This window comes from Pygocentrus nattereri, chromosome 9, assembly GCF_015220715.1.
Source record: "Pygocentrus nattereri isolate fPygNat1 chromosome 9, fPygNat1.pri, whole genome shotgun sequence".
In the NCBI taxonomy this organism is placed as follows: Eukaryota; Metazoa; Chordata; class Actinopteri; order Characiformes; family Serrasalmidae; genus Pygocentrus; species Pygocentrus nattereri.
This window is the reverse complement of record NC_051219.1, coordinates 23,529,535-23,555,979: the sequence shown is the minus strand read 5'-3', so window position 1 is coordinate 23,555,979 and position 26,445 is coordinate 23,529,535. Positions and strand designations below refer to the sequence as shown.

The window sequence follows — 26,445 nt, the reverse complement described above, 5'->3', positions numbered from 1 at the left end:
TGAATATAAGTTGAAAAGGATTTGCAAATCATCATATTCTGTTTTTATTTATGTTTTACACAACGTCCCAACTTCATTGGAATTGTGGTTGTAGATTTTAGCCTGCAGTGCTCATGTGTGGCTGCAGAAAAACTAAAAACACCCTAAAAAGTAAACAAAAACAACACACCTAGTTCACAATACAGCTGTCAGTGATTGGCATTGCTTTTTTGCTGATGCAAACAACTCCGATACCCAGGGCTCATCGATAGATCCGACTTTCCCCGCTAGTATTTATGACACTCTAATGGCTTTCACATGCACTCATCTCCAAATTACAACTTTTCCAACAGGACTCAAAGGCAGCAGAAGCTCTTGTACTATTTGTTGATCATGCATGATTTTCATCATCCCTCAAACTTGTTGACTTATGGCACTGCTCAGATTGGCTGAGGATTGTGTTAGCGGTAGCACACCTCCGATATCTCCATGGCAAGCTCCAAAAACTCGCTGGTCTCCTGACAGGCATTCACGAGCCCACAGTCCAGCTCCAGTTTACAGGTGCAGCAGTCTTTGCCCTGGTTCTGCTCACTGGAAGCTTTGTAGTGTTTGTAGGATGGGCAGCAGCGGCCCAGTATTCGCTCACATGCTTCCGGCAGTATGGTCATCATGTCGGAGAAACGACAGTACAGGCAGGCCAGCAGTATGGAAGCACAATCCTCTGAGAGATAGAAAACAACACAAATGCACACATCAACACAGAGGCAGTTTATAAAGTTTTGTCAAAGTCCTGCCTCTCTCTTTAATGCTACAGTGCCAAACGGCTTGAAGTACGGAGGGTAACCGCTTCACTGGCATTTACACGGTTTTACATGGAATGCTTACAAACCGTGGTTAGTGCAGTTTTCTCAACACAGTTAGGTGCTTGTGTTCAGGGCCTGATATAATGATATAATGGTTTTTGTGTCTTTAGTGCGCCACCTCATCTTGCCAAAACTGAAAGGTTGTGAAGGTGGAAACAGCCATTTTATATGTTTTTGTGGTCATTACAATGCTCATTTTAATTATTTTATTCTTTAATTAAATGTATTATTAAGTTAAAGTACAAATCTCTGCACTTTTCACAGAAGTAAAAAAGGTAATTGATTCTATCTAATCTATACACAAAGTGTGTTCTACATTTGTCATTACTGTACCACCTCACCTCATCAAAACGGAGACAAAATCAATACGTTTGGTTTGCTCAGGTAGACACAAAAATAAATGATGTAATTGATGACACAGATGATGTTTTTTCTTATTTCTTTAAAGTTATAGGCCCAAATGTGACCAACCAAAATGCTTTTTGGTTGCTAGGCAGATTTTGCAGACTCCAACCAATCATTTCATACTATATACCTTCGGGTATTTCCGCAATAACCACTGAAACACAAAGAGTGCAGAAGTATTGCACTCTTGTATTACTGGCTAGATACCATTTAACTGATTACACCATCCCTCAAACTTAAATTAGTCTTATTGATCTGCTTGGAGTGGCTATTAACACTGCCAAGGACTGTTTGGTGTGTGAAATGTGCACCTTTAGTTTTAGCACTGGAGGTACAAGGCTAATGTAACTAATGAATAATGGAAGCAATTAGCATGGCCAACACACATGATCCTCAAACTGTGGAACTTGTTCAGTATCTAATAGACTGATAATGTGGTTTTTGACAGTTTTCTATAAACATAGCCTAAAGGCATGGACAAATTTAGTAATCAGATTGACCCCTACCGTTTTTAGCTTTATGCTAACATACTTTAGTCCATGTTTATAGCTTACAGAAACCAAAATGATCAGGTCTGGTAGAGATCCTGAAAAACACCACACAGTTTGAGGTGGGTGGAATGATTCAGGGACACAGTTAGCAGCATGCTAATTGTTGACCATAGTCTTCCATTACTTGTTAGCTACATTAGCCTTGTAGCTCCAGTGCTAAAACTAAAGAAGTAAACTTCAGACACATCAACTGAGTAAATGCTGTTTTGCTGAACTTTCACTATTTAATGAACAGCTATTTTTATACAGATAAGAGGTCAATAAAGTCAGGGGCTCTTTCCTGCATTTAGGGTGTGAGATGAGGCTGGGAAATGTGCCAGCTTAGGCTTAGAGTTCTGCTCCACTGTCATTATCATTAACATTTCACATTTATAATTTAGCTCATTACCTCATACATCCATAAACAGAGTTAAGTGGATCATGATGTCTTTAACAGCAAACCTTTACACTGTGAATGGCAGCAATCAATCTTTCAACACAGACAGAAAATGTATACGTACCCCAACAGCAGGGTTGCTAGTTTGCTTCTAGAAATGTCAAAATCATGCTTAAACCACTCAAAAAATACATTTAGAAATGCCCAAAAAAGTACAGTCCAACGTATTTTAACCATAATACAGGATAAAGGATAAAGCAACTAACATACATTTTAAAAACAAGGAATAGAAGAGCATGAACATAAGAAATTTGATTTAAAAAAAAACAAATACATGTGAATTTAAAAAAATGTAATTTTATAAAATCATGTTAGTGGAGGAAAAGTATTGCCAGCACACTGCTAAAAATAAGACAAGTCTCTGATATTTTACCATATCATTTAGATTTTTTGCTTTATGAACCTGGGTAGCTTACTATGTACACCATATGGACAAAAGTATTGGGACACCTTCTCATATACCTACAGGAGCTGTTATGAGATCCCGTTCTAAATCCATAGGCATTAATATGGAGTTGGTCCCTCCTTTGCAGCTATAACAGCTTCCACTCTTTTGTGAAACTTTCTACAAGATGTTGGAGAGTGTCTATGGGGATTTTTGCTCATTCTTTCAGAAGAGCTTTTGTGAGGTCAGACACTGATGTTGGACGAGAGGGTCTGGTTCGCTATCTCTGTTCTAGTTTATCCCAAAGGTATTCGATGGGGTTGAGGTCAGGACTCTGTGAGGGCCAGTCAAGTTCTTCCACACCAAACTCATCCAGCCATGCCTTTATGGATCTTGCTTTTGCACTGATGTACAGTCACACCAGAACAGAAAAGGATCTTCCTCAAAATGTTCCCACAGAGTTGGAAGTATACAACTGTCCAAAATGTCTTATGTTGAAGCATTAATATTCCTCTTCATTGGAACTAAGGGTCTTAGGCCATCCCCTGAAACAGAGCCCCATAACATTATCCCTCCTCCACCAAACTTTACAGTTGGCACCATGCAGTCAGGCAAGTAATGTTCTCCTGGCATTTGCCAAACCCACAAATGAAACCCATTTTGTGAACCTCCTAATATGCAGTTCTTTTGCTGATGATGCTTCCAGAGGCAATTTGGAACTCTTTAGTGAGTGATTCAACAGAGGATATAATTATATTAAGTCTATTAACAGAGCTGTTCTGAAATGAGTGAAAGCTCTGTACTGGACTTGGTTTGGTTAAAGAAGCCAATAAATCAAAGCATTTTTAAGTAAAGTTGTTTCAGTAACTGAGCTCAACTTAGTTTTTTTTAAATAGCACATTTTATGCCTTAAATGTATCGCAATGAAGCTTTGCAAAATATAAAGCAGTTATTAAACAACATATCAAGGAAAAGAACAATATTAATACAATATAAGAAATGTATTAATATATAAATCATATATAATAATATATAAATAAAAATGTGAAATTTTAGAAAACAATTTTAGAAAATGTGCATATCCTTCAGTAAAACATTTTGGTGAAGAGTAAGCTGCATACTTATCACACTGTGTAAAATGGAGAGGAAGCACCAGGGGTATGTAATTATATTAAATCTTTTAACAGAGATGTTCTGAGAGGAGGAGAAAGCTCTGTACTGGATTTTAATGCATGGATGGAGGAGAGACTGCACATGAACTCAATGAAATATGATTCCCCTGGTCAGTCCACTCAAGAGGTGGAGGAACCAAGTGGTCAGGACAAAAATGAATAATGAGATGATCACTCGGCTAACACTGGCCATCAACAGATCGAGGACACCTCGATGTCTTCTGAATTGTTCTGAAGTAATATTTTGATGCTTCAGTTTAAGTAGGAAAGAATGCCTATAAAATGTTTAGTTTATGATGTATGAACTTTATGATTTATGAAGAGGAGATTTTGTTTAAATAACAATTTGGCCTTTTTCCTTTCCAAACTGTTGTTTGAAGCTCATATTGAAACTCTGATGAGATGGTTCTTCAAAGGTTCTTATATAGAATTGTCTTATATGGTCTTATATAGAATTGTGAGCAATCAAAGAACCATTTGCATGATGAAATGGTTCTCTGCATGGTGAAATTGTTCTTTAGATAGACGGAGAATGTGCTGTGGATGGTTCCATATAGAACCATTTTGAGTTCTATGTAGCACTAAAATGGTTCTGTTATTGTTTCAATGTCATTTTTGTCACAGAAGAAGAATGCTTTTTGGTGCTATGTAGAACCCTTTATAAAAATGTTCTATATAGAACCAAACAACACATGCTCCATCAATTTGAAGAACTATATCAAGAACCTTTATTCATTCAAAGGGTTTTTGAGTGTTCATGGTTCTATACATAGCCATTGCATTTACTAAAGAACCCTTACATTAACATAATTTAAGTGCGATATGCTGTAGATGGTTCTATGTACAGCTTTTTTTGAAAAGGGTTCTATATAGCAACAAAAAGCATTCTTCTGTTGTGACGAGCTTGACATTGTCAAAAGGATTCTGTATATAACCATATAAATATACATTCTCCATCAACCTCCATCATTTTACCATGCAAAAAACATTTAATCATGCAGAATTCTTTGAGTGTTCATGGCTCTATATAGGACCATTTTCTTTACTAAAGAACCCTCTAAGAACCAGCTTTTCTTTTCTTTCTTTCTTTTTTTTTACTTACAGACACAAATGTAGATGGACTGTATATTTAGAATCTTCATTTCTTCACACTTGTTTTAGTGAAGAATGAGCCAGAAATAATTACGTAATATAAAGTATGATTAAACAATATAAAATATAAGAGGTGTTAAATCTGTGCAGGTAATGAAGGAGCTAAACTTTACCTCCAGTGTCCGGCAGATGGGAGTCAAACGAGGTGAAGGTGCTGCTGTCCACGCTGGGCTTCTCTCGAGAACAGAGTGAAGTGCTGGATCCGGCCAATTCACTCCCACCCATAGACATCGGAGAACGAGGTTCTAGATCCAGATCTTTCTCTGAGATGGTGCTTAGTCTCCTCACCCCACTGACCACAGCCTGGCTCATACTGACTTACTCTACAGCACTGAAACTCTGAATAATGATAATAATGAAAATAATAAACTTCCTAAAATCTTAACAATAGTGATAAATAATTTAAACTGTAAGATAATAAAATATAACTACTTCATTAAATACATGCCACAGTCTACAATGTTATCTAACAAAACAAAGGTCCTAAAACAACATGAGAAAGTACAACAAAACAATAAAAAGAAAGAATAAACAGAAAAGCAGCCTCGTGTTTATGAGTGCATCTGAGCTGAGGCTCGAGGAGAGAGTGAAACAGAACCGTAGGATAAGACGCACATTTCGCTGAGCTCCGCCTCTCAGAGGAGCACAGGCAACACATTCCTCAGTGCAAGAGCCAATATTCACAAAATCACGTCTAGAGAGTTTGTGTATAATGAAGAGGGCAATAAACACCTAAACTGAATGGAAAACTATCTGGCAAATGTTTTACTATGTGTATCTTTCTAAAATATTTTGATTATGGATCATGTTGTCTTTGTTGATTTTTAATAAATTACGGTATTAAAGCCTTGAAGCTACTGGGGTGAAAGTCCAAGTCTCTGATGTGAGGGTCTGAGTCTTGAATCTGACTCTCAGGTCTGTGAGGTGTGAAGCAGAGTTGAGTCTCGAGTCTTCGAGGTGTGATTTCAAGTCAAGTCTTAAGTTATCTGAGGGGCGAGTCAGAGTCAAGTCCAAGTCAAGTTTCAAGTCTCTGATGTGTGAATAGAGTCTCGGAAGTGCGAATCTGAGATAAGACACAAGTCTCCGAGGTGAGAGCCTGACTCTCAAATCTCTGAGGTACAAGTCAAAGTCAAGCCTCTCAGATGTGAGTCCGAGACAACTCTTTGGCTCCGAGGTGTGAGACAGAGTCAAGCCTCTCAGGTGCGAATCTGAGTTGAGTCTGGAGTCTCCGATGGGCAAGTCCAAGTCAAGTCTTGAGTCTCTGATGTGTGACTCGAGTCTTGAGTCTCTGAGGTGCAAGTACGAGTTAAGTGTCAAGTCTCTGAGGTGTGAGTCAAAGTCAGTTATCTGAGGTGAGAGTCTGAGACAAGTCTTGAGTCTCTGAGGTGAGAGTCAAAGTCTTGAGTCGTTGAGATGCAAGTCTGAGTCGAGTCTCAAGCCTTTTAGGTGTTCTAAGTAGCTGATTCAAGTCTCCAGCTATGGCTGTTAATGTTCACAATCAGCATATACCTGATTAATTATTATTATCATTGAATTAAATTGTAATTCAACAGCTTTCCAAAAACAGTCCCCAAATGTTTGATGGCCATCTTTTGTATGTGAGAGTTTCTACTCCACAGTTAAAACACACACAGAGACTATACAACCTGGTATGATATAGAGGCCCGTCAGTGCCTGCAGTTTGAGTCAGTAACTGTGCAGGTTCATATGTTACGGTTTAATTATTAAAGATGCCATTAGCAGACAGCACGTGAGTGTAAAGTGGGACCCCAGAGGGCAGTGAATGAATGAGCTGGACTGTAATGGACTTCGCAGGCAGCTTTTACAGTCTGCTGTCTCCTTTAATAAGAGTTTCCTAACTTGAACAGGAGAGAAACATCACCATAATTCAGCTGACTGATCTCTGGTAAAAAAAAAAAAAACCTGGTAAATTTCTGACCTCAAAATGATTCAAGAAATTATTTGTCCGTTTCATCATGATTCAATTAGACTGAAAATATAAATCACTGAATACATGAATATGAACTATTTACACTGTAGCCAAATGTAAACAATAAAAAAGTTAACTTTTTGTAATTTTAGTACAAAAAGTAGTTACGCCAATCAAAGTAGTAGCACAACCTTTTTGGTGCTATAAGTTAAGTGATACTTTATTAATCCCACAAACGGGGAAAATCCACCTCTGCATTTAACCCATCCGTGAAGTGAAACACCACATACACACTAGTGGGCAGTGAGCACACTTGCCCGGAGCAGTGGGCAGCCCTATCCATGGTGCCTGGGGAGCAACTGGGGGTTAGGTGTCTTGCTCAAAGGTGTCTTGATACCATGAGGGCTTCCGGGTGAAGGGTGAACGCTGGCGTGTTTGTCTGCCGCTGCCCACCGGTCTTATTTTAAGTTTCTTTTTCTATAAAGTTTTTAGCTTCTTAATTCTCGACTCGACACTATGATTCGCCTTTGGATCGTCCTTTTATGAATACTTTTTTCAAGAATTCACCAACCCGTTGTGGGTATCATCCACTACTCTGCAGCTGAACTGCTCCGGCTACGATGTCATCAGTTCGCTCCATCGCCGGTGGTTTTGTCCTCCAACGCAAATTTAATTCATATGCCCCGTCGGAAATACATCCACCGAGGGTCCCGCTGGTCTTTATATGAGGACATATCGGGTTCACTGCGTTCCATTGGAACTACTGCTCGCCATTCCTACCGTGCTCTTCGCAGATTGAGTCGTGCAGTTGACCGCAGCGTGCTAGTTTACCCAGCCCGGTCGGCTAACACCTCAGCTGGAACTGACACTACCAACGTCAACTTTGGTCTACTTAACATCCGCTCGCTAACAAGCAAGGGACTTATTATTCAGGATCTAATTATGGACCGCAAGTAATAATAATAATAATAATACATTTTATTTAGTAATGGCGCCTTTCAAAGCACTCAAGGACACCTTACAACGGTTAAAAGAAGAATGGTAGAGTATAAAAGAGGATAAAAAACAAAAAACAAATAAACAGATAAACAAATCAACATACATTCAAATACTTTCAACCAGACGAGAAACAAGACAAACAGAGAAAAGTGAAGATGAGGAATCAGGAGTATGCAAGTGTGAATAGATGGGTTTTAAGCTGAGATTTGAAGGTAGTTAGACAATCAATATTGCGAATTTGGGTAGGAAGGGTGTTCCAGAGAGATGGGGCAGAGTGGCTGAAGGCTCTAGTTCCCACGGTGGACAAGCGGACTGGAGGGAGAGTGAGCTGGCCAGCTGACGAGGATCGGAGGGTGCGAGCAGGACTGTATGTCTTAAGGAGATCAGAGATATAAGAGGGAGCAAGTATGACTTTTTCTGTTTAACTGAGACGTGGCAACAGCAAAATGACTTTACACAACTTAATGAATCTACTCCTGCGGGTTATGTTTACATCAGTAAATCTCGTGAGACTGGCAGAGGAGGAGGTCTCGCGGTAATCCACCAGGAGGAATCTGCTGAGGAATCACCGGTATCTGCTCCTGTTTTCGATTCTTTTGAGTCATTGGTCTGTCGTCTTGCTGGTTCCACTCCAACCATCATTGCCAACATCTACTGACCTCCTAAAGGCAATAAAGCCTTTCTTCAGGACTTTGCTGCGTTTCTCACACATCTGATCACTCTCTCACCTGATATAATAGTTATGGGTGATTTTAATATTCATATAGACAGCGCTAACAATCCTCTCACTAAAGATTTCATATCATGTATGGAGAGCTTCGGACTGCAACAGTATACTGATACTCCTACACACTCTAAAGGTCATATTCTGGACCTCGTCTGTTGCTCAGGTGTTGCTCCCTTTAACAGTTCAGTAGAAGAACTAACCATATCTGACCACTCTCTTCTCTCTTTTAATGTTAATCTTCCTCTTTCCACTATAAAGCCTTCCCGTCTCATCACCTACCGCAATATCAAGAACATTGATCTAGTCTCCCTTTCTTCCAGTATAACCTCCAATTTGGACTTTCATCAACAAATGGACCCTGATGAACTTGTGTCATTATATAATACTGGTCTTCAGGCCAGTCTTGACTCTTTTGCCCCACTGAAATCACGTACGGTTCACTTTTCACGCTCAGCTCCCTGATTCACGCCTGAGCTTCGGCTCTTGAAAACTAAGGGCCGACAATATGAGCGATTGTATCGCAAAACTGGTTTGTCTGTTCAGAAGGACATGTACAAGGACCACATGTTACATTACAAGGACTCATCTCAAGCTAAATCAAACTACTATAGTGGGAAAATTATTTCTATGAATGGTGACACTAGATCACTCTATGCATTTTATAAATACTCTATTCCACCGTACCTGTGTACTACTACCTTCTGTAACTCACTTATGTCTTTTTTCAATAAGATCGAAAATATTTATAAGAGCTTTAAAACCCAGCCTTTATCTACAACTGTCTCTGAATCTCTTAACTTTCCCCTACTGACTCCCACACTTCCTAGTTCAACCTCTAATTATCCCCTTTCTTCAACTTATTTTTTGTCTTTCTCTCTTCCTCCTATCTCTGAACTTTCTGATCTCATCTCTAATACTAAGCTATCTACCTGCACACTGGACCCTCTCCCCACAACACTGGTCAAATCTTGTCTTCCTTCTCTGCTTCCTCTAATTACTGCCATCATTCACTCTTCTCTTACGACTGGCATTGTACCAGTAGCCTTTAAAACTGCAGCTATTAACCTGATCTTAAAAAAACCTGGTGCTGACCCCACTAATTTTAATAACTTGCGCCCTATCTCCAATCTGCCATTTATTTCCAAAATACTACAGAAAGTAGTAGCAGCTCAGCTTCATTATCATCTATCAAACAATAATTTCTATGAAAAATTTCAATCTGGTTTCCGTTCTTCTCATAGTACAGAAACAGCACTTGTTAGATTCACTAACGATCTCCTCTCTGCAGCCGATTCTGGACTTCTCTCTATTCTAATCCTCTGGATCTAAGCGCTGCCTTTTACACTGTCTGCCATTCCATTCTTCTTCATAGATTGTCTTCCATTGGGATAACTCATACACCACTAAATTGGTTTAAATCATATCTTTCAAACCGTACTCAGTTTATCCAGCTCAAAACTTTCACTTCTCAACCTTCTCCTGTTATTACTAGTGTTCCTCAGGGCTCTGTCTTGGGACCCCTCCTTTTCATAGTCTATCTTCTCCCCCTAGGTAAAATCTTTCACAAATATAATATCAACTTCCACTGTTATGCGGATGACACCCAGCTCTACCTTTCCAGCATGCCCACTTCCACTTTCCCCCTGCCCTCCCTTATTGACTGCCTATCTGAAATTGAAACCTGGCTGTCTCACAACTTCCTCAAATTAAATGTTGATAAAACAGAGCTGCTACTTGTGGGCACCAAATTAAACCTCTCCTGGATTACTCACACCTGGATTACTGTAATTCTCTCCTTTTTGGCCTCCCCCTAAAATCACTACACAAACTTCAAATGGTTCAGAACTCTGCTGCATGTATCATTACAAGAACTCCTTCTTTCCATCACATCACTCCTGTTTTGCATCATCTGCACTGGCTCCCGGTTACTCAATGCATACAATACAAAATATTACTCCTTACTTTCAAAGCAATTCATAACCTCGCCCCTCCGTATATTTCTGACCTTATTAATCTCACTTCACATTCACGATCACTGAGATCATCTGCCTCTATCCACCTGTCTGTACCCACTATAAGCCTTAGCACCATGGGAGGTAGGGCCATTAGTACCTCTGTCCCCAGGCTATGGAATGCTCTACCTCCTGACTTAAGGAACTCTGACTCTATTTTCCATTTCAAGTCGGGTCTCAAAACATATCTCTTTAGATCTGCATATAACTCCTAACTCCAATCACTCTGTTTTATTAATTTCATCCATTTTTATTTTATTTTCATTTATTTTATTTTATACTTTGAGTGTTATCTCTTGGTTTTTACTGTGTGTTTTTTACTGTTTTATTGTTTTCTTGTTTATTTACTATTATTATTGTCTCATTTTATGTAAGGTGACCTTGAGTGTCAGAAAGGCGCCATCAAATAAAATGTATTATTATTATTATTATTATTATTATTGCTCAAAGACACCTCAGTCACGTGCTGTCAGCCCTGAGGATGGAACCGGCAACCTTCTGGTCACAGGGCCAGCTCCCTAACCTCCAGCCCACGACTGCCCCCAAACAGAACACTTTTCAAAAGACAGAACAACATACTACACATTCTCCAGCAATCTGAAGAACCATTTCACCATGCAAAGAATCATTGAAGCATCAGAGTCGTGTTTCAATTCTCTCAGGTACAAGTCTGAGTCAAGTTTTGAGTCTCTGAGGTGAGCGTCTGAATCAAGTCTTGAGTCTCTGAGATGAGAGTCAGAGTCAAGACACAAGTCTCTCAGGTGCAAGTAAAAAGTCAAGTCTGAGGTGCGACTCAGTCGAGTCTCTGAGGCACAAATCTGAGTTAAGTCTTGAGTGTCAGAAGTGCAATGCGAGTTGAGTCTCAAGTCTCAGAAGTGCAAGTACAAGTTGAGTCATGAGTCTCTGAGACTTCTGAGGAGCCATTTCATCATGCATAGAATGATTTAAGCACGCAAAGCGTTCCTGAGCGTTCATGGTTCTACACAGAACCATTTTCTTTACTAAAAAACCCTTAATGAGTCATTTCAGAGAATAGCACAACTGATTCTTTTTCTCTGCTCCAAATGATCAGATACATTTTGTGACATAACCTGTATCATGAAAGTTTCTTGAAGTATTGCGATACTTTCTTTCTGCCATATCGCCCACCCCTAATCGGTGCCATAGCAAATAAACACTTATTGACCAGAGAAATAACTACATCCGTGATGAAAACTTTTGCATAGTCCTGTATATTTTCCTTTTTCTCGGTCATCACCTGCTGCAGCCGAGCTGCCTCAGATTAACCCGACTGAACTGCTCCTTCCTGCATGCAATTTAACTGATAATTAAAAACAAACACAGCAACTTGATTTCAAACAAAAAAATCAAATCAGTACAGAGTTAAATTACATCTTTATTGCTCTTTTTATGAGTTCAAGCTTACATTTTTTACATCAAATTTCAAGCTAGTGAAAAAAAACCCATCTAAATAATACTATTAATAATCTTCCGAAAATGTTCTGACAAAAAAAGAAATAAATAAAAAAAATCCGCCATAAGCAGAAAATCATCTTGGAAAAAAAAAGCCCTTTTAAACACACCGTTCAGCAGTAAACATCAGATCAGTGCCAGCGTGAGAGGAGTTACCGTACAGCTCTTACTAATTTTTTTGGCACAAACTCCATTGCATAGATGAGAACTTCTTTTCTTTTAATTACTCAGTGGATTTCTCTTAGTGCAAGTCAGACAGCAGGGCTATTATAGTCATAGTAATAGTTATAGTAGACATTTCACACGTTTTTCATTTAGTTTTAAGAGTCAATAGTTTTAATTTATTTTCTATTTTCTGAAAAGTTGAACAGTTTTAGTCTCCTTTTCAATTTCTGAACAGTTAAAATTTTAGTTTTGTTTTTCATTCAGTTTCAGTATTATGAGGAATGCTGCTATAGCTGGTATTTGATGAGAGTGAATAAAGAATAAATGATCACAGCAGCAGACTGAGCTCCACTTGGCCAAAAACACAATCACACAAACACACATCTAAACTCTCATTTACTGAAAACACTCAGCAAACAGTTTTGATTTAGTGATAGTTTTTGAAAAGTCACTTTTATTTTTTATTACAGTTAATGAGCAGATTTTTGCGATAGTTTTAGTGAACTATAATATCCCTGCAAGAAAGGAGTGCCTGTAAGAGGTCATTCATAAACTGACCAAAATATGTCCAAATTAATACATCAGGAATTTAAATAATAAAAAATTAAATAGGGATGCACGATAACAGAATCATATCAGTCTTTGCTGTAGATAGATATTAGTCATCAGACCAACTGATATTTGATGACGTATTTATTGTACAATAGTTACTGCACTAAAGTATCTGCATTTCATTTATTTTACAACATTAACACTGTTGTATTTCACGGTTATGCTAATAAAAGTACATTTAGTCCCAATTTTGGCATTTTATAAATGTTTATGTATTGGCAGATGTGCACCCGAAACCATCGACCCACAGTTTCTGTATCAGAGCATCCATGAAAAAAACTAAATGTGTAAAAAGTAAAAATGTAAACAGTGACCAATGGAATCATATCAGAACAGCTCAACCTGATCACTCTAAAAGTACAAACAAAGAATTTCTACATCATTTCCCAATAAATGGAATATATTACAAAATGCAGCACAATTACTGTACGTTTTTTAACTAAAAACAGAGTAAATTAGCTGCTTCACCTTTTTAAGTTCACTGAACCGCAAACACTAAGCTAATGATATCTTACAAGTATCTTATTATAATTATAATTAGTCATATACTGACAATATTTCAAGCTTACTGACTTAAGACCCTTAATTTAAATCAGCAATAAACACGTTGATGTAATATATTTTACTCCTGTGGAAATGATGTACGTGTTTGAATCAGGTGAACTCAAAGCTGTACTTCATTGTGTTATGATGCCTAGTTTATCCCACTTTATGAAGAAAATATTAAAAAAAAAAAAAGAAAAATTAGCTTTTGTTACCTGCATCAAAATTAATTAAGTAGCAATCAGCAACAATACAGTCCAGTCAACTAAAGAAAAATTCATTAGTTCTTCTTATGTGCATAGTTACTGTAACGCATGTCCCTTTACCTTCCACTCCTTCTAGTACAAATTCAATAACACATGCAAAAGCCAACAAGATAAACGTCCTTCTTGACGCAAATGAAAGTACCTCAAGGGGGAAACATAAGCAGTTTGTTGTTCAGCAGAAACTCCACTAACTGTTTAGCAGTAACATAAACAAGAATCTCCTCCAATCAAAAAATAAATCTTAGCATTTGGCATCTTGACCGTGCTCACAATAGTTATACAATCATTTATTGCTGAAAACACCCGCAGAGTCCTTTATTATTGTATTAAAGCAAAACATTTAGCAAAAATGTTTCTGATTTCCCATTAACTCAAATACACTCAATCAGCCAAGACACTGTTTTACCAGAGAATGGTTGGTCAGACACTAGAGGGCGCTTCTGAGTGAGTCCAGAATGGGTTCCTACGGAGCTTACCTATAAAATCATAGTTTCCAAATCAAGTGCTTAATGATTTTTAATCATTGACTGTAAATGCTCACTAACCAATCAGCACTTAGTAGCAGTACTGTTAACAAATCAGCACCAAGCAGCAGTGATGTCAACCAGTCAGCACTTGATAGCAGTAATGCTAACGTATCAGCACTCGACAGCAGGAATGCTAATCAATCAACACTCAGTAGCAGTAATGCTAACATCCTGATGCCCAACAACTGCTCGTTGTATAAGTTTGTAGAATCTGTAAGTTTTCTTGGATATTTAAAAGTAATATATCCTTCTATTTTTCAAAATTAAAGGAAATTCATGCTTAAATGGTTAGAAACAAGTTTCCTTTTTCGTTGTTAGCTGTTTAGCTCCATTCACCCCTATTTACTGAGAACTTGTGGGTGCCCTCTAATGTCTGCAGTAATTTTTTGGTATAATGGGAGAAATAAGAAGCTCAGGTTTAGTCTCTGGAGCTACAAGGCTAATTCACATAAGTACTGGTAAGCATTGTGTTAACTGCATGCTTAAAACATCATCCAGTTGCCTCAAACTGTGTGGAGTTGTTCAGTAATCTTAGCGTTGCTGTGGGTTCTGACACTGTATGACATACTAGCCTCTTTGCAGAGGAAAATAGTTCTCAGGGCTATACTGTGCCGTTCCATGCTGGTGTGAACTTTTGAGACCAGTTATGGTTCCTTTTGAGACTGATGCACTGACATTCATAGAATGATAAATAGAACATGGGGCACTGCTTTCATTTATCTAGCGACTGCATAAGCAAAATAAACAACTGAAAGACCCTGAGAACAGTTAGCTAACCATGCTGAGGAAAGTGTGTTGACTGTGGGTCGTAAGCGTACCGTGTGGAACCATGTCCATCTAAGAAAAGAAAAAAAAAAGTCACTGGAACAAGCTTAGAACTGTTCCACACTACGGTGGAAAAGAGGCTAGAAACATTGACTTAAGTACATTTGCATGGATAAACATAGTAGTTTTTGCTATTTTTATAGAGGACAGTGGCGATTGAGTCGTATGACAATATTGTTATTATAAATTACATCATAGTAAGCGTTTGAGTACACTGTATGATTAAAGCATCATTAGTCCAGCTTGATTGGATTTAGTGCAACACGGTGGGTGAAACGTTGAATAAAACTACTATTTATTGTTTTCACTATTTTTTTTAATGTGGCACTTTTTGCCGGTTCTCATTTATCAAACCTGAGAAATATTAAACATTATGATAAATACTGTGCATAATTAACATGTCTTGAGGTTTTTTGGGGTTTTTTTGCTATAAAGCACCACCCCATAAAACAATACATCATGCATTCAATACTTATTAGCTACATTCCTGGCCAGTCTTGGCTGAGTGATTATAATTGTGATGGGAATTTTTTTCCAAACTATTTCTTTTAGATTTTAAGTTGTGCGTCATTTCTCCGGAGGTCCACTGAAGGCTGACTGCTTTACCTCAGCAGTCCTTTAGTCTGGAGGGGGTGTTGGTGTAAGGTGGAGTTGGCGCCACAGTCGATGTAGCGATATGCTTCCAGTGTGTTCTGGGCGTGCCGCATCATGTAGGATGTTTTTACTGAGGTCCTGTAGAACGTGAAAGGGCAGACATGTTCAGAGACAGGACAGTTCAAAACTTCTATTCATTTACTTGAATGTGTTTGGACCTGGAGACCCTCCAGCGAACAAAGGGCCTTGTTTAACGGTATCTTCCCAAGTTTGTTTTTAAATTTGTTCTTGAGAAAGGTCCTAAGAAAAATCTATGTCAAGTTCATGACATGTTCTTAGAGCACAGAACTGCTTGCACTTTGTGCTCTTCAGCGTATATACTCTGTTATTAGCTAAGAACAAATCCAAATAAGAAAACACTGGAGAACACAAGTGGGTTTCAAGAAGAAATGTCTTGGCGAATAAGGCCCGTCTGACCCACAGGCACCTATGATAGCTGCAAAAGAGGGCATAAGGTAGTGTCCAAGCATTCAAAAGCTTGTTCTATAAAGAACCATAAACACTCAAAAACCCTTGGTGTGATTAAAAGGTTGTGAAATAAATCTTCAGATTAATGGAAAATGTGTTATATACAGTGGGTGAAATAAGTATTGAACATGTCACCAATTAATAAGTAAATATATTTCTAAAGGTGCTACCGACATCTGGTGAGAATTTCATGTCGGTAGCACCTTTAGAAATATATTTACAACCCATCCAATCCACACATTAATATCAGCTGATGGCCTATAAAAAGGTGTCTCATTACCAAGGTGCCACACAAGAACCATATCATGATGGGTTAAACCATTGAGACTTTCACAACCTTATTGTTGCAAAACATGCTGATGGCACTGGTTACAGAAAAATTTCTACTGAAAACTACTGAAGGTTCTATTGAGCACTGTTGGGGCCATAATCCTGAAGTGGAAAGAACATCATTTCACCCTGTGCTCCCCACAAGATTTCAGACAGAGGAGTGAAAAGAAGAGTTGTCCAAGAGCCAAGGACCACTTGTGGAGAGCTACAGAAAGACCTGGAATCAGCAGGTACATTTGTTTCAAAGAAATCAATAAGTAATGCACTCAACCGCCATGGCCTGTATGCACGCTCACCACGCAAGACTCCATTGCTGAAGAAAAATCATGTTGAAGCGTGTTTAAAGTTTGCTCTACAATACTGAGACAATATGGGGAGAATATAGTCTGGTCAGATGAGACCAAAATTGAACTCTTTGGATGCCATAATACACACCATGTATGGAGGTAAAAGGCATTGAATATCACCCCAAAAACACCATAGCAACAGTGAAGTTTGGAGGTGGGAACATTATGGTGTGGGGCCGTTTTTCAGCATGTGGCACTGGCACACTTCAAATAATTGAAGGAAGGATGAATGGACAAATGTACCAAGACATTGATCTGTAGCCATCTACCAGGATGATGAAGATGAAACGACGGTGGGCATTTTAGCAAGACAATGACCCCAAACGCACAGCCAAGGAAAAACTCAACCAGTTTCAGAGAAAGAAAAAGCTGCTAGAATGGCCCAGCTAACCTGAATCCAACTGAAAATCTATGGGAGGAATAAAGCCCACGGAATCTTGAGGATTTGAAGTGTATTTGTTTGGAAGAATGGGCCAAAAATCACACCTGAGCAATGCATGCGACTAGTTTCTCCATACAGGAGGTGGCTTGAAGCTGTCATCACCAACAAAGGCTTTTGCACAAAGTATTAAATAAATTTCAGTAACACATTCAATACTTTTTCCCTGTGTCATTTCTCATTATTATACATAACTTAATTCATGGACATCTATGGTTTGATTTCTTTGCATGTGTGGATTGGATGGGTTGTTCCCGACATCTGGTGAGAATGTCATGTCAATAGCACCTTTAGAAATATATTTACTTAGAAAATTGGTGACGTGTTCAATACTTATTTCAGCCACTGTATGGTTCTATTTAGCAACTTTTTGAAAGGTGTTCCATATAGGAAAAGGGTTCTTCTATCGTTACGATGTCAAGCTTGGAATAATAGAAGAACCTTTTTAGTGCTCTGTAGAGCCATATACAGCACATTCTCCATCAATTTGAAAAACCACTTCATGCTGCAAAGAACCATTTAATGGTTCTAATGGTTTTATGTTTATTTATATAAATATATTTATATATTTTAAGAATTTTCTTTCTTAAAGAATACTTGAAGAACCATTTTTAAGTGTGTAATAAACAGAGCAAATTAAGCTGAAGTTGGCTTCTAATTCAAATTTTCTGTTTCACCTTAAATGATGCAGCAAATACATTCAATGCCTTAAACATAGAAGGAATTTCAAAAAAAGAAGCTGGTGAAAAAGAAGCAAACATCATGTGACACAGAGACATGTAGACATCTGATTTACCTTAATGATATAATTATTAATAAGCAGTTCAGCAGAGCTTTAATCAGCCACTGGAGCTGCTGGACTGTTGAATGCGTCTCACTGGCTGATCTAGTGCTGTGTCCCAAACCACACACTTCTGTACTTCACCTACTACACTAATGAGTGCACTTCTTAATGGAGCTGCACTGTTTTCACACACTGATTAGTGTGCTAGCATGCAGTTTGGGATGCAGCAGAAGTAACAGCACAAAATCTCAGATTAGATTCCAGTTTTCATTTGTTGTCAGCAAAAAAAAAAAAAAAAAAAAAAAAAAAAAAAACAATAGTCAAATACTAGTAAATATGCTAAAAATACTGTTTTAAACTGAGTATGGATCAGTTGTGTATATATGTACATATATAAAATTCTACAAACACTACACACAGACACACAGAATATACACTATATTGCCAAAAGTATTCAGTCACCTGTCCAAATCACTCAACCCAGGTGTTCCAATCACTTCCATGGCCACACGTGTATAAAACCAAGCACCTAGGCATGCAGATGGCTTCTACAAACATTTATGAAAGAATAGGTCACTCTCAGGAGCTCAGTGAATTCCAGCATGGTACCATGATAGGATGCCACCTGTGCAACAAGTCCAGTCAATTTCCTCACTACTAAATATTCCACAACTGTCAACTGTCAGTGGTATTACAACAAAGTCGAAGCGATTGGGAATGACACGCAAAATGACAGAGCGTGGTCAGCAGATACTGAGGCACAGTGTGCAGAGGTCGCCAACTTTCTGCATAGTCAATCACTACAGACCTCCAAACGCATGTGGCCTTCAGATTAGCTCAAAAACAGTGCGTAGAGAGCTTCATGGAATGAGTTTACAAGGCCGAGCAGCTGCATCCAAGCCTTACATCACCAAGCCCAATGTAAAGCACTGCCACTGGACTCTAGAGCAGTGAAGACGTGTTCTCTGGAGCGACAAATCACGCTTCTCTGCCTGGCAATCTGATGGATGACTCTGGGTTTGGCAGTTGACAGGAGAACGGTACTTGTCTGACTGCATTGTGCCAAGTGTAAAGTTTGGGGGGTGTTATAGTGTGGGGTTCTTTTTCACGAGTTGGGCTCGGCCCCTTAGTTCCAGTGAGAGGAGCTCTTAATGCTTCAGCAGACCAAAAGATTTTGGACAATTTCACGATCTCAACTTTGTGGGAACAGTTTGGGGACGGCCCCTTCCTGTTCCAACATGACTGCGCACCAGTGCACAAAGCAAGGTCCATAAAGACATGGATGAGCGAGTTTGGTGTGGAAGAACTTGACTGGCCTGCACAGAGTCCTGACCTCAACCCGACAGAACATCTTTGGGGTGAATTAGAGCGGAGACTGCGAGCCAGGCCTTCTCGTGCAATATCAGTGCTCACAAATGCTCTTGTCATTGGTCAAAAATTCCCATAAACACACTCCTAAACCTTGTGGAAGGCCTTCCCAGAAGAGTTGAAGCTGTTATAGCTGCAAAGGGTGGGCTGTCATCATATTAAACCCCATTGATTAAGAATGTCACTCAAGTTGGTGGGCGTGTGAAGGCAGACGAGCGAATAGTTTTGAAAATATACTGTGTGTGTGTGTGTGTGTGTGTGTGTGTGTGTGTGTGTGTGTGTGTATATATATATATATATATATATATATATATATATATATATATATATATATATATATATATACACACATATACACACGCACACACACGCACGCACACACTGCTGTCGGAAGGATACCTTGTATTAGCAGTTTTTCAGTTTTTTTTGGACATAATTTGTCTGGCATCCTTTAGATTGTGTGTCAATTTCATGAAAAATGGACCAAAAGAAATGGCCCAAATTGACTTGGAAATAAGTCTGGTTCCATCAACTTACATTAAACCCTTTTGAAAATGGTTCCACATAAGATCAAAAAGAGTTCTGCTATTGTGACTGTCAGCACATTCTCCATTAATTTGAAGAACAATTTTACCATGTAAAGAATCATTTAAGCATTCGAGTGTTTGTGGTTTAATGCAGAACCATTTGCTTCTGTAAAGGACCCTTGAAGATCTTTTTTTAAGAGTGTATATCAAACTCTTATTTCAAAACACTGAGGAAAATTCAGTTTTCCATGACAGGGGCTCTTTAAGGGCTTGGACAATGAAGAAAAAATGTGAATGCTGAACAAAGAAACAAACAAAACAAAATAAAAACAATAAGGTTTATCTTAATATACACTCACTGGCCACTTTATTAGGTACTTTGCTAGTAAAAGGTTGGACATTCTGATGCTCTGTCTGCACTTCAGCAAGTTGTCTTGACCACCTCTACATGCCTAAATGCATTGAGTTGCAGCCATGTGAATGGCTGATCAGCCATTTGCATTAACAAGAAATTGTACCTAATAAAGCGGCCAGTGAGTGTATATTGTGCTTAGACTTTCTGTATGCTGCTGTACATTTCAGATCAGAAATCCCTGTGGAAAAGATGAACACATAAATAAAGCACTTTTCAGTTCAGAGTTTTCTTCAAGTTACTCAAAATCATTTAAGCATTGTGAAATTCAGTTGCACAGGAAGAGGAAACCAGAGCGGCGACAGAGAAATAGAAAAGCAACATGAAAGGGAAATGAGACACTTACTGCATGAAAACTACGATGTTGTGAACCTTGATGCTTGCCATCGTGCAAAAGGCACTGTATAAAAACACAAGTGCAAAGAATGAGAGGAAATTACACACATCACTTCACACAGCAGACACAAAATACAGAGGGTGAGAGAGTGGACTATAGAGGACTTTACAGGCGACTGGATGGTAAAAATAAGAGAACAAAGTGTTTGTTTGTGTCTGTATGATGCAATAATTCATTCCTCTCTGTGTGTCTCCTACACCAGAACTCTGACATCAGAGACAGCAGAGTTAAACCAGAACTTACTACACATATGACAGACTCCCACTGATCTCCATAGCAACGGTAAAATTCATCTGCAGAGAGAAAGACAGAGAGAGAAAGAGGGGGAAAGAAAGAGAGAAAGAAAAGAGAAAGGGGGAGATAAAGACAGACAAAGAAAAAAAGAGGGAGAGAGACAGAAAGAAAAGAAATGGGGAGTGAGAAGAGAGAGAGAGAGAGAGAAAGGGGGACAGAAAGAGGGGGGGGCAGAAAGAGAGAGAGAGGGAGGGAGAGAGAGAGAGAGAACAAAAAGAAAAGAGAGGGGAGGGGGGAATGAATGAAAGAAAGAAGAGAGAGGGGATAGATGAAGAAAGAGTAAGAGGGAGAAAGAAAAAAGAAGAGAAAGAAAAGTGAAAGGGGAAAGAGAACAGAAAAGTGGGGGACAGAGATAGAGAAAAAGAATGAAAGAGAAAAGAAAGAAAGTAAGGGTACAGAGAGACAGAGAGAGAAAGAAAAAGAGAGACAGAAGAAAAGAGAAAACAGAAGAGAGAAAGAGAAACAGAGGGAAAAATGATTAGTGAACAACTCTTCACAGTTAGCAGTGTGTGTGTGATGATTCAGACACTTGGTGGCTATAAGCTTCCGTTCATTATTAGCTTTTTTTTCGTCTGTGCTCTGCTGAACTCTAGAACAGCACTGCCTATACCTGTTTCTGGCTGAGGGGCTGGATGGTGATGATGTTGTCCAGCTGCTCGGTGCCAATCACGGTCTTCATGTAGAGCACTTGACCGTACACGCTGTCCACCACCACGGTGAAGAAGTTGGTGTTGCGGAAGTTCAGAGAACTCTGAGGATGCAGGATCACAATCATTAGGACAGCTACGGAGCAGAACACAAAACTGTTCCCAAAAAGAGCCAGGTTGTACAGCTGCAACAACACCGATACTACACCGAGCTCAGCGATAGGGCCAAATTCATATCGCTCAATACTGACACATATTTTGATAAATGTCAAATCATCATTATTTCTTTCAAGTTTGAAGGCTGGTTTTTGCTCCTGGGTGGTCAATTGTGGTTTTAAACTATCCTTTACGGTCAGAACGCGACAAACACTCACCAAACAGTGGAACATTTCACAAAACTGTCATTAGGCAGTGGTAGAAAGTTTCTGATTAGCTGTTTTACCAGCTGTAAAACCACCCCTGCAGTGTTTGTAATAGTCACAATTTAAAAAAGAAAAGATTATTTCAGCTGTCTTGTGACGAGTGCTCAGCTATCCCGTTATAAATGCTAAACAAGTGGCCAACAATAGTGCTAAGTTGTTTAGTTTCTCAGCAATGTCAACTTAGTATGAACAGCAAACATTAGCTGGCTTGGTAGGTCAGTGATGGATCACACTGCCTTACTGCCATCACTCCTACAACATCCATAGAGTATATCACAGTATTCAAACACCAGCTAGCAGACAACCGGATTTCTCTATTCTATTATAGTAGTATGAGGGGTTATCTGTAATATACCTGATGCTCGCTGTTTAAAAGCATTAACTGCAGTGTGACTATTACATCAGACAAACAGAGTCCTCCTTTAAGCTATGTATAAACTGAAATCGAGGCTTGTGTCTTGTTTGATCTACAGTATCATCAATTCGTTGTGTTATGCGAGTGACTGAGCGCTGCTTCAAGATAGCCAGCTGCTAAAAACAACTAGCCTGATATGATAGCGCTCTCGCACTCTCCAATACCTCACAGCTTCCTCAGTTTCAAATGACATACAGCAGTAAAAATGCTATCTGAAGAACACACTAACGAAGCCGCTTATCTAAGCGACTGAGCTGCTTCTTTCAGTAATCACTCATCCACCACTGTGTGGTCACTTACAGTCCGAGTTAATGTTACCAAGAGAGCAGACGTAAGCCTTTAGCATAGCAGCCTGCTAGCTGGGCCTGTTTTTAGTCACAGACTGGGGATCTGCAGAGTGGGGATCTGCAGAGTGGGGATCTGCAGAGTGGGGATCTGCAGAGTGGGGATCTGCAGAGTGGGGATCTGCAGAGTGGGGATCTGCAGACTGGGGATCTGCAGACTGGGGATCTGCAGACTGGGGATCTGCAACTAGATTTTTGAGATGTATTTATTTCCCATCATGCACCTGGTGGAAATTCACAAGAAGAGAAACCCTGGTCCCTCTCTACTCTGTAGTGGTACAGATGGGAAGATATACTGGCTGAGCATGTAAAGATCTGGGGCTCAGCTCAGTTCACTGTAGAACTGTACATTCTGGTACATCACCCAGAATCTTTTAATTAACCTGTAAAATGTGCAGTTACTTTTTAATTTCATATACAGATTTACACATCAACAACACATGCAGCAATTCAGCATTGTTGGTTGGGTGTTATGAACTAAACCATTAAACATAAACAAACACATTAAGAAACCAAACAAAATAGGAAAAAAAACAAAAAAAACAAAACACTGCTGATTCTTCAGTAATGCCATTTTGGAAGTCCTCTGCACGTTTCCTTACATTACTGTTATACACTCAGTGAAGAATTCTCATGTAATCATCAGATTAATTTACTTATGGGGGTCCGAAGCAGAACTGACAATACAAAATGTTCTTCTGCCTGCTGCATGCAATTACACTCTAAATCCCCAAATGTTACAAAGTGCTGCTTTTTTTCAAAGTGGAGCTGTATGAATCTCAGGACTTCTAAGCTAGTTCAGTTAGATGGTCTGTACAGACCATGGGCTGAGGTCACTCACAGTCATGTTGATGAGGACTCTGCTTTTCTCTTGGTCAAACACAACAATAACAGAGCGGATCCCTCCATCCTCCACCAGCACGGGCCGCGGGAACATGAAGAACGCCACCAGGGAGGAGACCAGCAAACACACAATCACCGACAGACCCACATACTGCTTCCTGTGAATATCAACAATAACAAAAAAGTTAGTCAACATTCAAACACAAAAATGACCACAACTCACAGTGAACTATAGTGTTATAAATGCACTGAATTACAATTCTCATACAAAGGAACACAGAAATTCCTAAAAACATCCTTTAATTCCACCCTGAGGCACATCTTGACAATTATTCGGTTGATAACAATAAAATCTATAATTTATTAAATGTATTATTAATTATAATTTAGTAACTATAAATGTTATGACCAATTCTGTACATATTTGAACTCTTCATTCACTTTTTTTCAGGATTATCTATCCATCCACCCATTCTTTCATCTTTGCAACTATGGTGACTTTACAGAAGAAGAAAATTATGCTCTTAATTTTAAAAACACATTAAAGGGGCCATATCTTACAATTTTGTAGTATTATTTCTTTCCCCCCTTGAGGTTCACTTAGAATGTCTGTGTGGTTTTATTTTCCAAAATGAGTTATTCATTTTTATATGCCAATTTTCCAACCTTCCTTTATCTTTAAGAATTAAACAGACTGATTCTGTTACTGCTCCTTTAAAACTAACGCATGTAAACAAGCTCTGTTCTGATAGGCTTCATTTACAAAAAAAAAAAAAAATTATTATTATTATTTTATTATTTATTATTACACATATATATACACACACACACACACACACACACACACACACACACACACATATATATATATATATATATATATATACACACATATATGTGTGTGTGTGTGTGTATATATATATATATATATATATATATATATATATATATATATATATATATATATATATATATAAAAAGTCTCCAGGCTGAAACAACTTCACTGTGAGTGGGTGGGGTTAATCTGCTGTAGGCTGAAAAGGTGGCTATACCTAAATGTGTTTTTTGTGGCATCACACATTCAATGAATTCAGAGTTTGAGTGTCCATATATAATATAATATAATATAATATAATATAAATGTTTGCTTTGTTGCTAATCAGTTTTGGGATGCACTCACGTCCTCTGAGGCTGCAGTCTCTGATCACTATAGGGAATCAATGCCACCAACTCATTCACCTGACCTGAGAAAAACAACAAAGGAGGGGTCAGAGGACAACCTGTACATTGACCTCCAACACAGACCACATGATCAAGGTCAATAGTATTGATCAGCTAGTCATCAGCAACATTCACAGGATAGCAGAGGACAGTCACATGTTCCATATTCAAGGCAGGCAAGTAGAAGCACAAGTTGACAGTTTTCAATAAAGTGGACAGTGAGTAGAAGCATAAGGCAGGATTTTCTAATAAAATCTAAAAACTGAGCGTATGTAGCTCACCTGATGGTATGCGGCCAGATCCCTGGCAAGTTGGACAAGTTATACTATCACGTCCAGTGAACTCTACGTAAGGAAACTGGGCAATGTCCTCCTGTCTGTCCAAACCGCCCAGGGAATCATCATCATCATCATCATCATGCACCAGTTCATCGCTCTGCACTGTAGTGCTGTGATGCGAGATAGACAGGAGCGTTCTGCAGCTCCGGGACAAGTGTGCACCCATGAGCCAACAAATGCATGCAACTTCCACTTAGACTGCTGCTGTTATAAAAAAAAAAAAAAAAAAAGATAAATAAATAAATAAATAAATAAATTCACTTTTAGGAGCACAATTTTCCAGATAATACAGCTATGCTCTGATTGCAGTACACAATGCACTCATGTTTGTAAATGCTTAACAGGATTTGACATGACTGATGCTTAGTAGAACAATAACTCGATTTAATATAATGCCTTTTCACATATTAAACCATCAATGAACCTACACGTCTTCTGCGTTTTTACATTGAATTTTAATGATGGTAAAATGAATGGATTTTAGGGCCAACGTTTTCTCAATATTATCATGAAACAGTGTCTCAGTCATCAGCCAGTAATTCAGAACTATTTCATGTAGTAAATTCTGTGAGACAGCTTTTAGAGGTGGACGTCTGGTTCCTATCACCACCACTGTGAACAGTTCTGACTCGGTAAGTTTCTCTGAAACGGAGCATTTCACACCAAATCACGCAGAACGACTGTTTACAACCTAAAGGTGTAACTATACAGAATTAAAAAAAAAAACAACAGGTGGAGTTTCCTTTTAATATCTGCTGACTCCTTTACGTTTTCACACGGCAAAGTAACACAAACTGCATATATGATGAGCTGTAACGTTACATTCCCTGCCTTAGTTTAACAACACCGAAGTGGATAAAACAAACGAGTTTCCTTACCAGATTCAGAACTTTAAATGTAGGTTTCACGGATTTTGTAGACTTTGAGGTTCTCCGTTCTCGCCGCTGTGTTGTTTTCGTTCTGCTGCGTGTTTCTTCTCCGCTAGTTAAAGCAGCGGCGCCACCGCCCCTATACTGTCGCCTATGGACAGCAGCGGTATTACCGTCTACAGTACACCCTTATGAAACATGGCTCTTCAAGCGTTCTTTAGTAAGGGGGCTGGTTCTACTTAGAACCTTGAGCTCTGTATAGAACCATTTCATGCTGGAATTTGATTGGTGGAGAATGTGCTGT

At 38.8% G+C, this 26,445-nt stretch overlaps 2 protein-coding genes across 3 annotated transcripts; both read right to left on the bottom strand.

The window, feature by feature from the left end:
* Positions 1–440: 440 nt before the first annotated feature.
* LOC108438079 (myoD family inhibitor domain-containing protein 2-like) lies at positions 441–5,255 on the bottom strand. Its single transcript, XM_017715622.1, has 2 exons — positions 5,057–5,255; positions 441–700 (listed from the first exon to the last, which is right to left on the bottom strand). Exons 1-2 carry the CDS (start codon positions 5,253–5,255, stop codon positions 441–443), a joined length of 459 nt encoding a protein of 152 aa, XP_017571111.1.
* A 6,734-nt stretch (positions 5,256–11,989) lies between these two features.
* On the bottom strand, positions 11,990–26,250 carry tmem106c (transmembrane protein 106C). Of its 2 annotated transcripts, none has more exons than XM_037541652.1 (8): positions 26,151–26,250; positions 25,216–25,476; positions 24,894–24,957; positions 23,712–23,871; positions 21,653–21,793; positions 20,992–21,041; positions 20,698–20,751; positions 11,990–15,754 (listed from the first exon to the last, which is right to left on the bottom strand). In XM_037541652.1, exons 2-8 carry the CDS (start codon positions 25,436–25,438, stop codon positions 15,625–15,627), a joined length of 822 nt encoding a protein of 273 aa, XP_037397549.1. In that variant the 5' UTR covers positions 25,439–25,476; positions 26,151–26,250; the 3' UTR covers positions 11,990–15,624. The 2 variants fall into 2 exon arrangements, with proteins under 2 accessions (XP_037397549.1, XP_037397550.1); XM_037541653.1 differs by having other exon boundaries at positions 25,216–25,473; positions 26,151–26,244.
* Between the last annotated feature and the right edge of the window lie 195 nt (positions 26,251–26,445).

What these genes read in the sequence shown, in the direction of transcription:
- tmem106c (XM_037541652.1), bottom strand. Translation starts at nt 25,438, where the DNA reads ATGGGTGCACACTTGTCCCGGAGCTGCAGAACGCTCCTGTCTATCTCG. An exon ending in AGCCCCTCAGCCAGAAACAG is followed by an intron (nt 21,042 to 21,652) that starts GTATAGGCAGTG and finishes TTCTCTCTGCAG; the next exon opens with ATGAATTTTACCGTTGCTAT. An exon ending in AACATCGTAGTTTTCATGCA is followed by an intron (nt 15,755 to 20,697) that starts GTAAGTGTCTCA and finishes CACGTTCTACAG; the next exon opens with GACCTCAGTAAAAACATCCT.
- LOC108438079 (XM_017715622.1), bottom strand. Translation starts at nt 5,255, where the DNA reads ATGAGCCAGGCTGTGGTCAGTGGGGTGAGGAGACTAAGCACCATCTCA. An exon ending in CCATCTGCCGGACACTGGAG is followed by an intron (nt 701 to 5,056) that starts GTAAAGTTTAGC and finishes TCTATCTCTCAG; the next exon opens with AGGATTGTGCTTCCATACTG.